This window comes from Lepisosteus oculatus, chromosome 6, assembly GCF_040954835.1.
Source record: "Lepisosteus oculatus isolate fLepOcu1 chromosome 6, fLepOcu1.hap2, whole genome shotgun sequence".
NCBI classification, from domain to species: Eukaryota; Metazoa; Chordata; class Actinopteri; order Semionotiformes; family Lepisosteidae; genus Lepisosteus; species Lepisosteus oculatus.
The window spans coordinates 32,771,152-32,786,486 of record NC_090701.1 but is presented as its reverse complement, the minus strand read 5'-3'; the positions used below and the strand labels follow the sequence as shown (position 1 = coordinate 32,786,486).

Below are 15,335 nucleotides of genomic sequence, written 5' to 3'. Positions count from 1 at the left end.
TCCAAAACTAATATACTGATTGCATACTCTAGGTATTTACACCCCTGAGTCAGTTCTTGATGGAAGCCTGTAATGAAAGCAGCTGTGAGTGTTTTTGCATAAGTCTCTACTTACTTTGCACACTAATTGTGCAAGTCTTACCCGTTTTTCTTTGCAAATGTGCTCAAATTCTGTCATGTTGTCTCTGTCAAAAGCAAGTCTCAAGTCTTGCCGCATGTTTTCTGTTAGATTGAAGTGAGGATTCAAACATACTTTCAACTAAATGTGCGACATACCAAATTAATTTTATGCACTGAACTAATTTACATTTACCCTAGCAAAGGGGGGTGAATACTTATCAATAACTTTAGTTATATCAATTATTTTAGTGTTTTATCATTGCATTTATTTCTAGCACTGAGCTTATTTCAACAATAAATGTGTTCAGTTTGAGAAATCAAGTTTGATTAAAGTATTCATTTTCACATAATGCAAACATCATTTGTAATTGAACAAATTGGAAAGGAGTAAATAAACAGGATTTTAATCAGATTATAATGGCAGATTGTATGCACTCCATGTTAACATACATAATCTAACATTGTAGATGCATCCCCCATTCACTAAGATTTTTTCCTTTGATGCCAAAAAATTAATCACAGCTAATATCACTCCCACCTTCAGACTAAGTTGTCCCCATATTCATATGGGTTGCATCCAGGTACTTTGGTTTCCTCCCACAGTCCCAAAACATACTGCTATGTACAGAGAAACTGGCTTCAGAGAAAATTGGCTCTGGTGTTAGCGTCTGTGTTTGTGTCTGTCTGTGGCTTTGAGGGTGTACCTTGCCTTGCACCCATTGCTTGCTGGCCTAGGCTCAGGGTCCCCCACAACCCTGGATTGGAAGAAGTGGTTGGAAGATGGATGGATGGAGGTTCAGAGGGATTGTTTTAAGATGGATTTATGATTCCTGCCCACCGTGTTTAATATATGTACTTAATGAATCTATATTCATACTTTTTCAAGATTCTAGATTTATGTGTTTGGATGTCTGTGCACAAAGTCAGACTTACCTAATATAACACTTTTGTTACTTTTTTATTTACCTTTTTATTTTTTTCATCTATTATCTATGTAGATTTATATTGGAGAAAAATATGTCTCTAAAGTTCACGTGTGACACCTGCCTGCAAAGTAAACCTCATCTGGGTAATATAAAATTCTGGTTATATTTTCCAGCATCTTATCCATATTATTTCAGTATTTGATCTGTGTGTTTGTCTTTATAAGAATAAATCATTTTATATTTTGCATGACCTGTATCAATGTATCTTTCTTTCACAGAAAAGCAGTAAAAGCCACATTAGTTTTATTACCTCTGCTGGGAATCACTTACATGCTGTTCTTTGTGAATCCTGGGGAAGATGACATCTCCCAAATAGTTTTTATTTATTTTAATTCTTTTCTTCAATCATTTCAGGTAAGACCAATTGTTTTTTTTTTTTGGTGGCAATCCCCAGATCAAGAAAAATCTCATAAACATGATCCATTATGATGTACTACAAAAAACTACTAACTACTTTTGCTTTTTCTATAATGTTTAAATACATTATTCCAAATAAAATTGCAATTTACATTTGTTTTTATTAATAATACCAATTTCCTGTTTTATAATACATTAGTAAAAAACTGAAAGTGAATTAGGTGTGCTTCTGTTTTACTTCATATGTTTAATACAGATGAATACAATTATTAACAACATTCACATGAATTAGTAAATGGTATTCTATAAATCCAATGAGTTACAGTATGTGTAAGTTTTCAGGAATACTGTACTAGGAATGTGTTAAAACAAACCAGACCATTATATTTTAATGTTTTTTAAAAATTAAGTTAGCATTTTTTTATTTTGTAAAGGTACCAATGTGGAATTAGCAGGAAAATGTGAACTTAGTAAATATATTCAAATGTGTCATTCTTGATGTTTTCCAGGGCTTTTTTGTCTCAGTATTTTACTGTTTTCTTAATGGAGAGGTGAGTCCACATTGCACATAATTTCAAGCATAATGAGCAATTAGCTTAACTGATAGACCAGTGGCACATTAGACACAGAGTTTATCAGAGTTTTATACTTTTATAACAGTTTAAACTTATAGTCATAATAGATGTTGCAGTGCATTTTAACCTAGCTGGAAAACTAAGGGAAAAAAAACTCAAGAATCTAATGTAAATGAAAGCTTTCCAATAATGAAAATATGATTACCAATTGGAAACCAGAATATGAAAAATAATACATACTTTAATATATACTATTTAATTATATTAAATATTATAAATTATTTTAATATATACTGTAAATTATGAAGAGTTACAATCATGCACAAATGAATGTAAGTCATGGGTAAAGGGAACATGCCAAATTTAGCTTTACTTAATAAAAAAAAGTTTCATTGAAGGGGACATAATTGTTATGTCATTTTAGTGCATTATGTTAAGATACAGATTACATTCAAAAATGTCTATCTACTCATAACTTTAGCTATTCATATACTGTACATATTATCTGGCTTGAAATATTTTTAAAATTATCATAAGAATTGATAGAAATTGTTAAAGCAATTGACTACTTCAACAACATATTACATATATATATATAAGGATACTGTGATGCCACAGGGGTAATGGCCAACACTGTGGGCATGGAACAGGTGTGTTCACCTCTTCGGAAATGCTCCTTTTTAGCCTATTGGGGAACTTTTTGTGTGCATTATATACTGTTTCTATTTTGCGCGTACTTGCTCTTGCTATACATGCCCTCCCCTCTGCATGCATTCACTCTTTCTTTATATGAACTTTCCTCCGAGTAAGGTATTGACTATAAGCCCCTTGTCAGACCAGAGGTGATGCTCACAGGATATCGGGCCTAAAGTCTACATCCCTTTCACTCCACTCTTCTTCACAGTCTCCTCTGAGACTGTTACCATTTCACAACTAACGTCCCTTCACTCATGGTTTTCCAGGCTCGATGAGTTTCACCTTCTGGTCTCGCCCTCCAGGAAGAAGCCTCTAGGTCCCTCGCATCGTTGAGCCCTTCACACATGATTTCCCAGGCTTGATAAGCTTCACCCTTCAATGACAATGTTTTGCAAGGAGCCTCTCTACTTCTAGCCATGACACCTGCAGTCTCCTACACCGTTGCTCTTACATCAGAGCTTCTCTCTTCCTCACTGTTGGATGTTCTTCTTTACTGTTACACATTTTGTCAGGACAATAGGCTCCTCTACTCAGCCTAGCCCTTGGATTTCAAGGATCCGCTTCCAGCTGCTGGAACATCTCCCAATGCCACCAGGCTGTCTCAAACATACAGCTTCCAGTGCCTCATACTCACGCTGACATTTCCTACGTTAACAACATCGAGTCACTTCCACACCCCACTCCATGTCGAGACTCATCACACTTTCCCTAATTAAAATAACACACCCACACAACCTCTCTGACACCTCACTCACAACATGGCTGTGGGCACATCTTCTCACTTCTCCAACCACCACTGCTTCTTCACATACGTAGCTGTCAGTGCACCTTTCCAATGCCAGACCCCAGTCAGTTCATGCAGCTGATAGTGCTTCTTCTCAGTAACCAGTCACCACTGTGCCTCTCATACTGTGCAGCACTGTTGGCACCCTCACCTCATCACCACTGTATGCTAATCACCAGAGGTCTGCAGCCCTACTATACAATACTCCTTGGTATACAATACTTGTCTTGGAGGAGCCTACTACCTCCAAAACTCCAATCACACTTGCACTCACATTCTAACTCACAAATACACTCATACTGTACAACGGACTCCCTGACAGTGCTGCTCTCAAATTATAGCAGACTGCTGTCCCTTTAAATCTCCCAATTCTTTAAGGTTCCATTTTGAAGGCTAACATGAACCCTCTGGAATTGCCATTCACTCTTTGTTTCCCTCATTGGGGTTTGTCTCTCTGCTGTTTCCACTGTCTCCTCTGATACTGTCGCTCATCTTTCACCTCCATATAGGGGTACAGCTGCAGCCACTAGTCCGCTTTCTCTTTATCTTCAAATGCAGACATGCTCATTGCTACTGTATTGCCGATAGCAACAGCGTTTCACATTTGCTGCTGACCTGCTTCGGCCTGGCTCTCTCACTGCCAAGCTTCTGCAAACAGGAGACCTGATATCACTCAGCCACCCATCTTGATCTACAGCTTACACAAGACTTAGGTCTTACTTGGTCTCTGCTGAGGGCAGTAATTCGCCTACTCTTAAAGCTCACTCACAACTGTATCTCATGATTAATCCGACTGAGCTCAACCGTGGTTAAGTAAGGCAATGTGTCATTTCTAAATGAGGGCTCCACCCCTGAAAGATACAGCACCCTGGATGGCATTACAATATATTTTGCGGTGGTACAGTGCCACATTGGTTAAAATTACTGCCTTGTAGTGCTGGAGTCCTGGGTTGTACTCCTAGGGCACTATCTGTGTGGAGTTTGTATGTTCTCCCCATGTTTGTTTGGATTTCCTCAAGGTGCTCAGGTTTCTTCCCACAGTCCAAAAACATACTTAATAAAGTAGGTTAACTAGCTTCTGAGCTATTATCCCTTGTAAGAGGGCATGTATGTCTGTGTCGTTCTGCTTTGAGATAGAATAGCATTATCAGCTGTGCTTCAATTCGATTATACCTCAAAAGTGTCAATCTTAAAGAAATTATGATTTGTATAAACCTTAAAGTTGGAAACAACTGTCTGCACTAGTTGACATAAGTCTTATGAACCTGCAAAAAAAACGGTAGGAAGGATTAGCAGCTGCAACCAGGGAGGGGGTTAAACAGGGAGTCTGAAAGAGAAAAGTGCAGTGATTCATGTATCTGTATAATGAATTACATAAAAAGATGATTCACTACCCTTCAAAGGAAGGCCAATCTGAGTAGGCAATTGTTAGAGCTGTAAATGTTTCATTTAAGGCAAGATAGAAAGAAATGAAAGTATTGTTTGCAGGTTTAAATTAATAACTTTTTTACCATTTCACAATTAGCCGCTGAACCCGATTGCACATCAGAGCTTTTGCTATCAAAGACACATTTACATAAAATGGAGTTGGTATGATGGGGAGAGTTGCATCAAACAGAGAAATAGTTTTAAAAAAAGCAGCTTAGTAAGAAAAAAGTGTAACCAGATGAAGATGACTATTAGGTACAAAATCGGATGGTATCCTAAGCCCCCTTTATATCAACTTTATTAGTGGAATTCACAGATTCTTATGGGAGTTAATTACCTCTGAATGGACAGAAGTAAAAAGGTGACTAAATTGTGTGACTGAATGCTTAAGGCATTTGCAATCACATTTCCTATCTGAAAGAAGTGAGAGGACAGTATATTTTCTATTTTCATCAGAAATGCTTGTAGTCAAATGAAAGCAAAATCCTAAAATATCACTCTCTTTGTGCATGTTTGTTTGTAGAAAAGAACATACAGATAATTATTTTTAAGTGTTAGGTGACCATGTTTATTATTTAATGACTGACCATGATGCACTTGTAATTTCCTTGATGTGTTTGCTCATGTTATTTTAAACTCTTACAACTGTGTTGCATGCTTTTGCTTGTTTCCTCACAAATTTATACATTTTCCAATGTTTATGTATTGTGTTGTTTCAGTCATACACATTTCTGAGTGCTCTCAATTTTTGACAGAATTTATTCAGGTTACAGCCTCTTCACACCCATGTGTTAATATAGGCTTCACTCATTAGCTGGAAGAACTTATTTTTCCAAAATCGCACAAACCCATGTTGTGTTGTGGATTTTATTGCATACATTTTCTTTTCATTTATAAATATTACAAGATCCATATGCTTCAATTCTGATTTTTGTTATTTAATTTCAACATCTTCGTGTGAGGTACTTAGATGTACTGTAGCAGTCTGAGGAAGCCACCATCTTGGCACAAATGTCTGATTCAAGGGAGTGGTATAGTGCCATAATGAATATCTGCTAAGTGGTAAAAGCTGCAGAATGAGGTATAGCTGGTCTGAATCCAATGTGATTCCACATGAGAGAAAGGAGAAGTCAGGATAGAGAGAAAAACTAAAGTTATTTGCCATGGATTGGCCTGTATGCTGTGTTGAACTAGGAGATAGATACAGCTTATGCAGAAGAAGCTGAGAAGCAGGTATAGCTTCCTAAACTAGGCCTGATGGAAAACATTAGCAGCCTAATGGAGCATAGCATTGATTGGCAAAATAGCAGTATACAGTATATTTTCCTCAGAAAGGGGTCTTCATGACCAAGATTGAGACTTGAAGATGCACTGTGTCTTAACATCTGCAGACAGATAGGTTTTCTCAGAGAATGAGATAAGAGTGAGGAAACAGCAAATCCAGCTGCTTCTACTGTATGTCAGAATGCTACAATATGTCGGGTTTGTTATAGTGAGGCATTCCTGGGCAAGGATGTTAAGGGAGTGGTCTGGTGGAGCAAAGATGATGTGACGATAAAAACAATGTGCCACACATGGTTTGTAGAGTTTTACCTCAAATGTGTAAAAATCAAGCAAGCCTTACCTTGTTAATATCCGTCACACTTAATATAAAAAAGTTTATTTATTTTTATTTCTTGTATACAGCAGACTAACACAGCTTTTAATCAGTGCTTAGATACTTCCATTATTAGTTTGTTGAATTTGCACATATGAATCAATAATACAGAAGAGCTCCACATTTAAACAATGAATAACTAGATGCTGTAACAAAAACACCAATTTTATCTCACACTTTTAGTTTCTCTACTTGATTACTCAAAACAATAATCATATGCAAAGGACATAGCCAATATACAGGCTGACAACAGCTGGACACCATCCAACTGCCAAATGTTTTTCTAACATTACCTCACTGCAAGGAATCAAATGTGATAATTAGAACCTGAAACCTACAGCACAAAAAACATTTTACTGGTTATAACGATATACTGTAATTTCAAGGAATCCTGAAATGTAAGTTACAAAACATAAACATCATCCCCTCCTCATTTTTATTTTAAGCAACATAATTAGCCAACCTACAACTTGCTTTCCATAGAATGCAGATCATCTGGGAAAAGATACGAAATTCACCTACAAAGTATTATCATTTAATACATTATACATTGCATTAAAAGACTACAACATGAAACACCTTTTGACTTCTGGATTCTGAATTCAGTTTGCAGAAATAATACTTATACCAATATGCTTCATGTTTTATCATCGCATACACAAGTCTGTCATATATTGTTTCACCTCAGAATAGTAACTAATGTATAACAGACTTGTCAAGATCATATTCTACATTTGGCATTCATTTACAAGATTTATTATTTAAAGTCCATTAGGTTAATGTCATTGAGAGCCACACATTTTTAAGGTTTAAATCAAGTCTCCCATTTTTAACTTATACATATTATTGTTACGTATTAAATTAAAATATTGATTAAATATCTTAAGTTCTAAAAAATCGTAGTTATTTAACTGTAGTCTATATTTAGGAACATCTTTTCCAGGTAATATTTCAACATCAAACAGATGTAATTAAACCCAACAGCAATTTATTTTCTAAAATCAGAGTAATGAAGACTACAACCCTTTGTACAGTACACTTTGCCATTTGTAAAGTAGGAGTTCAGATAATACATTTCTTTATGTTTCTTAGTGTATTTTACAGACAATAAACACATTTGAGTACCATAAACTGAGATCCAAGCATAAATAATTTATTTTAGGTATTACATGTAAAGAAGAGAGAGTGAGTTATTTTCAGCATTAACAAAAATGAAACAATATTCTATTTTTGTGTAACAGATCAAAGAAAACATCTCATGCAGCACTGTAATTAAATTATTAATAATCACTTCTGGCAATGCTACATACTGTAAAACTAAGTGTGGCTCATATTGTAATACATTTTTGCTTTACAATTACTGAAAAAAAACATTGTGTTAATCATTTTTGATGTTCTATTTTTATGTTTTATGTTTATGATAATATGAAACATTATCTCCAGTGTGTTATTCCTGAGATAAGCATGTCACATAATTACAGATCCTACTGTATGATGCATTGTGTTAATTACTCAACAGGGTTGCTAGATCTGAAACTTTTATAATTGAAGAAATAAGTGTCATGATTTTCACTAACCAATTAGTTTAGGGGTTTTAAATGCCATCCAGGCTGTATCCTGCATTTTGCCTGTTTCTTACCAGGATAGACTCAAGCATCCCCACTGTTAGAAAACTGATAGATGTATTACTAAAATGTATTACTTAAAAGACTGATAAACTGGCATAAATATGATTAATGCCAAGCACAACTGTAGCTTAAGTTCTAGTCGGGAGCCCATCAAAGTGCGGGGGGGCTTATTTGAGTTGAACACTAGTTGAAGGTCACCTGCCAATCATCCAAGGATTACCAACCCAAGAGGAACTTGATGGGTGGAGGACAATTTACTTATTGAAATTCCAAGCAATCACTGACTATGATTACTGGGTTCAAAAGATACTACATACTGTAGTTCACTCTCACTGATCTGCTCTCTCGAATGCTACATGACAAAAGAATGATCTCTATGACTGCAACCACCTTTGTACAAGTAAGAAAACGAATCTTTAGTTCGAGACACCAGGTCAAGAAAGAGTCAGAATGTGTGTAAGCAAAAAATGTCTCTGCAACAAGAAAAAAAAACAACTCAAGAACCAAGTATAATTTTGCTTATAGAATGAAATTGATATGGTTGAACTTTTGTCAACAAGCCTGACTAGCAGAGTATATATACAGTAGTAGTTGCAGTACACCTTGAAATGAACAGTTTCTACCCCATGCTATCTCACTCGATTGTAACTGAGTCAGACCTTCTGCATAAACTGTTATACAGCTGAGCTGCATGCAACACTAACCTTCTCTGGGAGCTGTCTTCAGCACCATTGCCAATGCCAAGAGGACAGCCTGTTGCTGGGGTGGGTAGCTGCGTCAACATGCATAGCCTGCAAAGGAACAAGTAATAGGTTTATTCCATGCTGAAAAAAAGAAGAAAGAGTGAAGAAGGCTCCACGGCCGAAACGTTGTGTTCTCTTTCTTCTTTTTTTCAGCATGGAATAAACCTATTACTTGTTCCTTTGCAGCCTGTTGCTGAGACAGCAGAAGGAGATTGGATCACAGCTGTGATGAGCCCAGTCCACCTCCCTTACTCAGAAGGATTTTCACATTTTCAAATCTCTACCTAGTACCACCTGGGCAGAGTTTTTTTTTTTCTAGACTTATACTATATTTCACAACAATAACTCCTACTTGTAGGGAATATGAATTTGACTAATTATATAAAAAATTAACTTAAAAGGCTGACCATATCAAATGGTATAGTAGATACACTGATGTTTTTACTACATTTGGATTTCCTGAGAAATTGATTAGCCTTTTTAATTAAGGCAGACTAATTCATATACAGTATATACAGCTGCTCTTGTTGGTTTAGTCTGTATGTTCAGTCTGTTCAATCTGTGTGCCATTATTGCTTTTTTATTTTGTCTGATTCCTAGTAGCTATAAAAGTACCCTCACGATTTACTGTTCCAAGTTATAAATGATTGTTCTATCACATCCATAAAAAATTAGTACACTAACACAGGATGATACAATAACTTTCTCTCCCGCTAATTTTAACACGGGGGAAAATACAGATATTTTTTTTTCTTTCAGGTGCGTTCTGCTGCAAGAAAAAGGTGGCACCGCTGGCAAGATAACCATGCTTTGAGGGTGCGAGTGGCTAGGGCAATGTCCATTCCCACCTCACCAACAAGGATCAGCTTCCACAGTATAAAGCAAACAACAGCTGTGTGACCCTGTGAATCAGGAGTGGCCTTTAGAATATTTTTGCATTCTGTTTTGATTATCTCTATTTTATTATTAAGAGCGCAGGTTAGCTTTTATGTTTTGTGAACTGGTGTGAGTTTTGTATGATTAAAACCCCAAACAATATGTTATAGATTTAGTAAATCACAATCTGAGAAACCCTGCCGGCCTAGGGTTATTTCAACTACCATGTTAATGCTGACGTATACTGTACCTATCAACATGTGAAAGCTGCAGTAAGTGTTATGGTTATGGAGTCTTTTACACTTAGAAATGTTGCCTTTGTAAGTTTTTGAAATCAAGTTCAGTTCCCTATCCAAGGGAATTGAATTTGATTCATACAGTATATGTGTATCATACAGTATGTCTTTGGATTTTAGCATGCTGTGATAATTCTGTGCATACAATATATTGTGAATGACTCCTGCTGTAGGGTTGTTTCATGGAAAGTAAGCATGAAGAAACAATGATAAAAATATCAGAGTTTCTTTAAGATACATTTTATTTTTTTATTGTCAGTGCTAGTTTTTATTTTTGGCCATAGAAAATCTGTCCTTGAGTTAGTAAAACATCTAAAACATATTATTGAATGTCGGGGTCATTCACAGTTTTACAAATACTGAAAAGAATTTGGATATTGGTTGGTATTCTGACAAGTAGAATTTGAGAAACTCTGTTACCTAAACCATTTCCAGTTCAGTAAAACTTCAAAATACAGTAGGTTTTGCTAGTACAGTATATCATTTAAGACAAAACAATCAGCCAGGTTTTATAATTCTGTAGGATTCCAATAATGATAGTAATATAAAAAAAATTCAACATTATTTAAAATCTTAAAACATTCCGTGGAAGGTTTCTCTCTGGCATCTGATGCAGGCATACATTTAAACCAAAAACTGCCATTGAAGTTTTGAAAATACCAGTTTTCTAATGCAAAATATGAAAGTTCATGTTGATAGTGCTGAGCATATGAACCATGTGCACTACATATAAAATCCTTCAACTTTATTTTTTAAAGAAAATAGGTATTTGAGTAATATAAAGCAAAATACATAAATTGTCTTAGCCCTCACCAGTTAAAGACTGAAAATGGTGGGATGTACTTTGTTAACACTGTGTATACTGTATATATATATACTGTATTTTAACAACTACAAAACCTAGAAAAAGAAAGGCAGACTAATTCATGATTTTCTTTAAACTATTCTTTATACTGAAAAATAGTGATGACGTGGCATTGCGTTCACAAAAAAAATTCTAGACTTTTTGGGCCTTTTTAGTCCAGAGCATTATTCACAATAATTTTTCAAGGAATGCATTGTACCTTTCACAATTCAATACAAGATTATAGAGTAAACCATTTAATAACTTTTTTAGTCTTATAAATCTTAGGTAAAATAGTTTCAAGAAGTGACTGTTGAGCATATCTTCTGGAGAGAAACCTATTAAGCTAACTTTAAGATATTTTAATGAAAAGCCTGAACTAGCTAGAGTCAGGTAAATGTAATAAAATAAAAACACATAAATCAATTTAGGGCACAATGTGTTATTCTAATTAAACTTAAAACCCTTTTGTCCCCTTTTGGAGTCCATTTCAGGAATATACAGAATTACAAATTACATGTAATATTATAAATAGATGTAAATTATTATTTTATTACCTGAAAAATGAACATGACAAATTATTAGACAGAGTTTTAAAATAACATTTATTGTTAATTGATGTATGAGCCAAAAGAGAAAATTTTAACACATTGTTTAAGTGTATGTATAAATTATTTTAATGAGATATAAACAGTTACAAACATTTAATTTAACTATTTTGTTGCTTTACTTTTCACAATTCCATGTATTTGGCTAATGTTTCACCTTCTGTGTCCCCATTTTAGAAATATTCATATTGTTAACACATGACTAACTGGTGAATTGTTATTCATTTACATTTCATTGGAATTAAAATATTTTGAAAAAGAGTAACAGAGTAACATTAGGCCAGCAGTTACTATTAATAAATTCAGATACCAGTAAATAAAAAAAAATATATGTTTGATCGCTTCCCAAATGAAAATTTTAATGGACTGATTTCAAGATTTTGTGCGTTTTTTTGTGTTATCTGAAAATGCTATGTCTCCATGTGTATAATGAAGTAAAACATACTGTGATACTTCCTTAGCTATACATTTTAATTTTTCCTCTGTCTTTGACAATGACTTTGTCCAAATTTACATTCTGAACATTATAATAATTATAGTACGGAGTAAAGATTTTGTCATTGACCTATCCCCCACAGTATTAATGTGCTCCTATTTAAGAAAAAAAATAAATTCTCAGACATAGCTGTAGATAAATGTTCAACTACTAGAGAATTTTTGTTACATCCATTGATCAGTGATGTAAAAACATACTGTAACAACATTTTACTAGCTGCCATTCAGACCTAGAGTTAATTATAATGGACATCATGCTAAGAGTATTTTTCTCATATTACAGCACATTCCATTACTGACTTCTAATTGGTTGATATATTGGTCTAACACACCAATCTGCATCAAGCAATCACATGTCTGTGAAGTTTTGAGAGTAACATTTCACATTCATCATCAATCAAAGTTTATTTATCAAATGCACAACAATACAACGTGCAGCAGTAGTTGCTGGCAATGAAATGTCTTTTCTATGAGCTCACGGGGGGATATTTAAATTAAAGTTACAAAATACCATTCCATAATAATAGATAATAGTGCAATAGAAATTGAATTAAATAAACTCACACAAAATTCAGTATAAATAGAGCTGCTATGTGTCCAGGGTGTATGCAATACATTATGTCCAAGTAGTGCAGTATGCCGAATACAATTAAAACTGTATGACCATGTAGCCATTACGGATGATTTGCTGAAGGAATTGCAGGTTGGCTGTTTAGCAGTCTTATTGCCTAGAGGTAGAAGCTGTTCTGTAATCTCTTGGAGTTTGACTGAATGCTTCAGTACCATTTACCGGACAGTAGGAGAGAAAACAGTTTGACTGGGATGACTGGGGTCCTTGAGAATGGACCTGGACTTCTTAAGACATCTAGCTGAGTAGATATCTTGGATGTTTGGTACAGTACCTCACAGCCGGTAATGAGCTGCGCTGACTTCGCACTGCAACCCTCCGCAGTGCTTTGCAATCCCAGGCGGAGCAGTTCCTGTACTAGGCAGTGATGCAACCAGTTAGGATACTCTCAATAGTGCACCTGTAGAAGCTGGCCTGGATATGTGACGGCATGCCAAACGTCTTTAGCCTGCGGAGAAAGAATAGGTGCTGCCATGCTTTTTTGACCACGATGTTGGTGTGGTGGGTCCAGGTTAAGTCCTCTGTAATGTTAACTCCCAGGAACTTAAAACTGCTGACCCTCTCCACTGCAGTCCCATTGATTTACATAGGCATGTGATCTCCTCCCTGGTGTTTCCTATAATCCACAATCATCTCCTTAGTCTTACTGATGTTCAGAGAAAGGTTGTTCTCCTGGCATCATGCTGCCAGGGTTTCAACCTCCTCCCTGTACACATAATATAATGCAATACAATTTTTTTAAAAAAGGTTGTCCATTACAATGGACATTGGATCTCAAGAGAGGCACAATAATCTATGACTTCGATGTACAGTATCTCAACATTCCTAAAACTTTCAATTAATTATGAAAAGTTAATATTTATAAATTCATATATTCACATACAGAGTACACTGCTTTACATGTCTGGAATGTCTGTCTGATAGACATCTTTGAGAAACTGAAAATTTGAATACTGGTGAAGAGACTGCAGATAGTACCATATCTGAGACAATGATATGTGCAGAGTTGTAGAGACCGTAAAAGTCAAACACGACTAATGTGAAATAATGTGAAAAGTATTCTATATTTTTATTATTAATGTATGGTAAGTTATTTTTCTCATTTATGAACCCTACATGGAATAAAGTTAGCAAAAGAGTGCAGAAGAAACGTTTCACAGCATCGTTGCTGATATAGTGTTTGATTATATTATTAGTATTAGTGAAATTTTCATTAACAAATAAAAAGTGAGAGCAAGGTACAGTATACTGTGGATAGTATTCGTACTGAGCAGATAGGGATGAAATTCCATATAAAATGGAGAGTGCCATACATGATCTGACAACTGGAATAAATTTCCTGCCATTAAACTCTGTTTATTTTTAAGTTTCAAGTCTTTGAAAATCCATCATATTTGGAATTTTGGAAAGACACCTATGCTGACATTAACAGAAAACACAAAATTCAGTGGTGCCATTTCCCATTCAGCCCTATCACTACTCCCTGCTACCAGGTAGGATGGAAAAATCGATCAGGTCAAATGGTTTGACAACCAATCTGTCCTACTGGCCTCCAACTTTGTTCATATGAGAGAAGAGGATGAGGCTGACAGGTGGGACAAGAAAGAGAAAAAAAAATCAACATGATCAAACGATCTGCATTTTTGAGAGATGTTACGGAACTACCTTTATCTGGAACCACCAAAATGGTGTTGCATACATTCTAAGTGATGTTATAAAATAGGTTAGCTGGTGTGCTGAACTTTTTATAAGAGAAAATGTGATGCCAGATTGCATTCCACTCGGGACCAAAAATCCAGCTTGCCCCAATACTTCACTGTTTGAGAAGGTATAGTACAGAACTATCCCATGGCAATGTGTAGATGTCAAGGACTAAGTAAGTTTTGAGATGTATACTATAGAAAAATTCAGTCAGGAATTAATATCCCTTAGATAGAAAGGAAGGTGTGCAAACCATTGTCGCAAATAAAATTTAGATTTCTGGTAGAAATCCAGTCAGTGCTGGATAAAATAGTATTTAATAAGTAACACATTACATTTACAAGTTACTTGTGTATGGGTTCCTTTTTAAAATAAATTGGTGATTTTAAACAGATATTCAGAAGGGGGGTGGGGTGGGGGCAAATTCTCATCTTGTCCACTCTAGCACACCTATGCATAAATATGTCAAATAGGTAGCTGCGTCAGCATGTGTAAGCTGCAAAGGAACAAGTAAAGGTTTATTCCATGCTGTAAAGAGAATAAAGGAAAAACAATGTTTCGGCTGTGGAGCCTTCTTTGGGTGTCTTACTTGATAATGTGGTAATGTATATATTGTATCTTTGCTGATAAATGTTTACTTTAAAAGTGAGACACTTAAAAAAACAGTGCTGCCTTACAAAAATACAACAAGATGTTATAAGATATATAATATAATACATGTATTTATTTTTAATAAGAACGTATACTTGCATACAGTATATCGATTTTACGTTAGCTCATGGCAAATCTGGAGTCAATATTTTAATAAACTTGAAATGTATATGTTACACTCCTTAAGAAACATAAATGATTATATTATGATAAAAACATTTTTAATTTACTGAAAATAATCCACTGTTACAGGTATATTGTTA

At 35.1% G+C, this 15,335-nt stretch overlaps 1 protein-coding gene across 4 annotated transcripts in view; it reads left to right on the top strand.

Moving 5' to 3' along the window:
• Positions 1–14,955, top strand: part of LOC102683391 (corticotropin-releasing factor receptor 2) — a 136,418-nt gene extending 121,463 nt beyond the window's left edge. For 2 of the 4 annotated variants that reach the window (XM_015354325.2, XM_006634190.3), the window contains 3 exons: positions 1,324–1,459; positions 1,972–2,013; positions 9,733–14,954. In XM_015354325.2, the coding sequence (XP_015209811.1) occupies positions 1,324–1,459; positions 1,972–2,013; positions 9,733–9,873 (319 nt within the window). In that variant the 3' untranslated portion in view covers positions 9,874–14,954. Of the gene's footprint in view, positions 1–1,323; positions 1,460–1,971; positions 2,014–9,732 lie in introns of all 4 variants that reach the window. The other 2 variants (XM_015354327.2, XM_015354326.2) reach the window with 2 other exon arrangements.
• Positions 14,956–15,335: the final 380 nt, after the last annotated feature.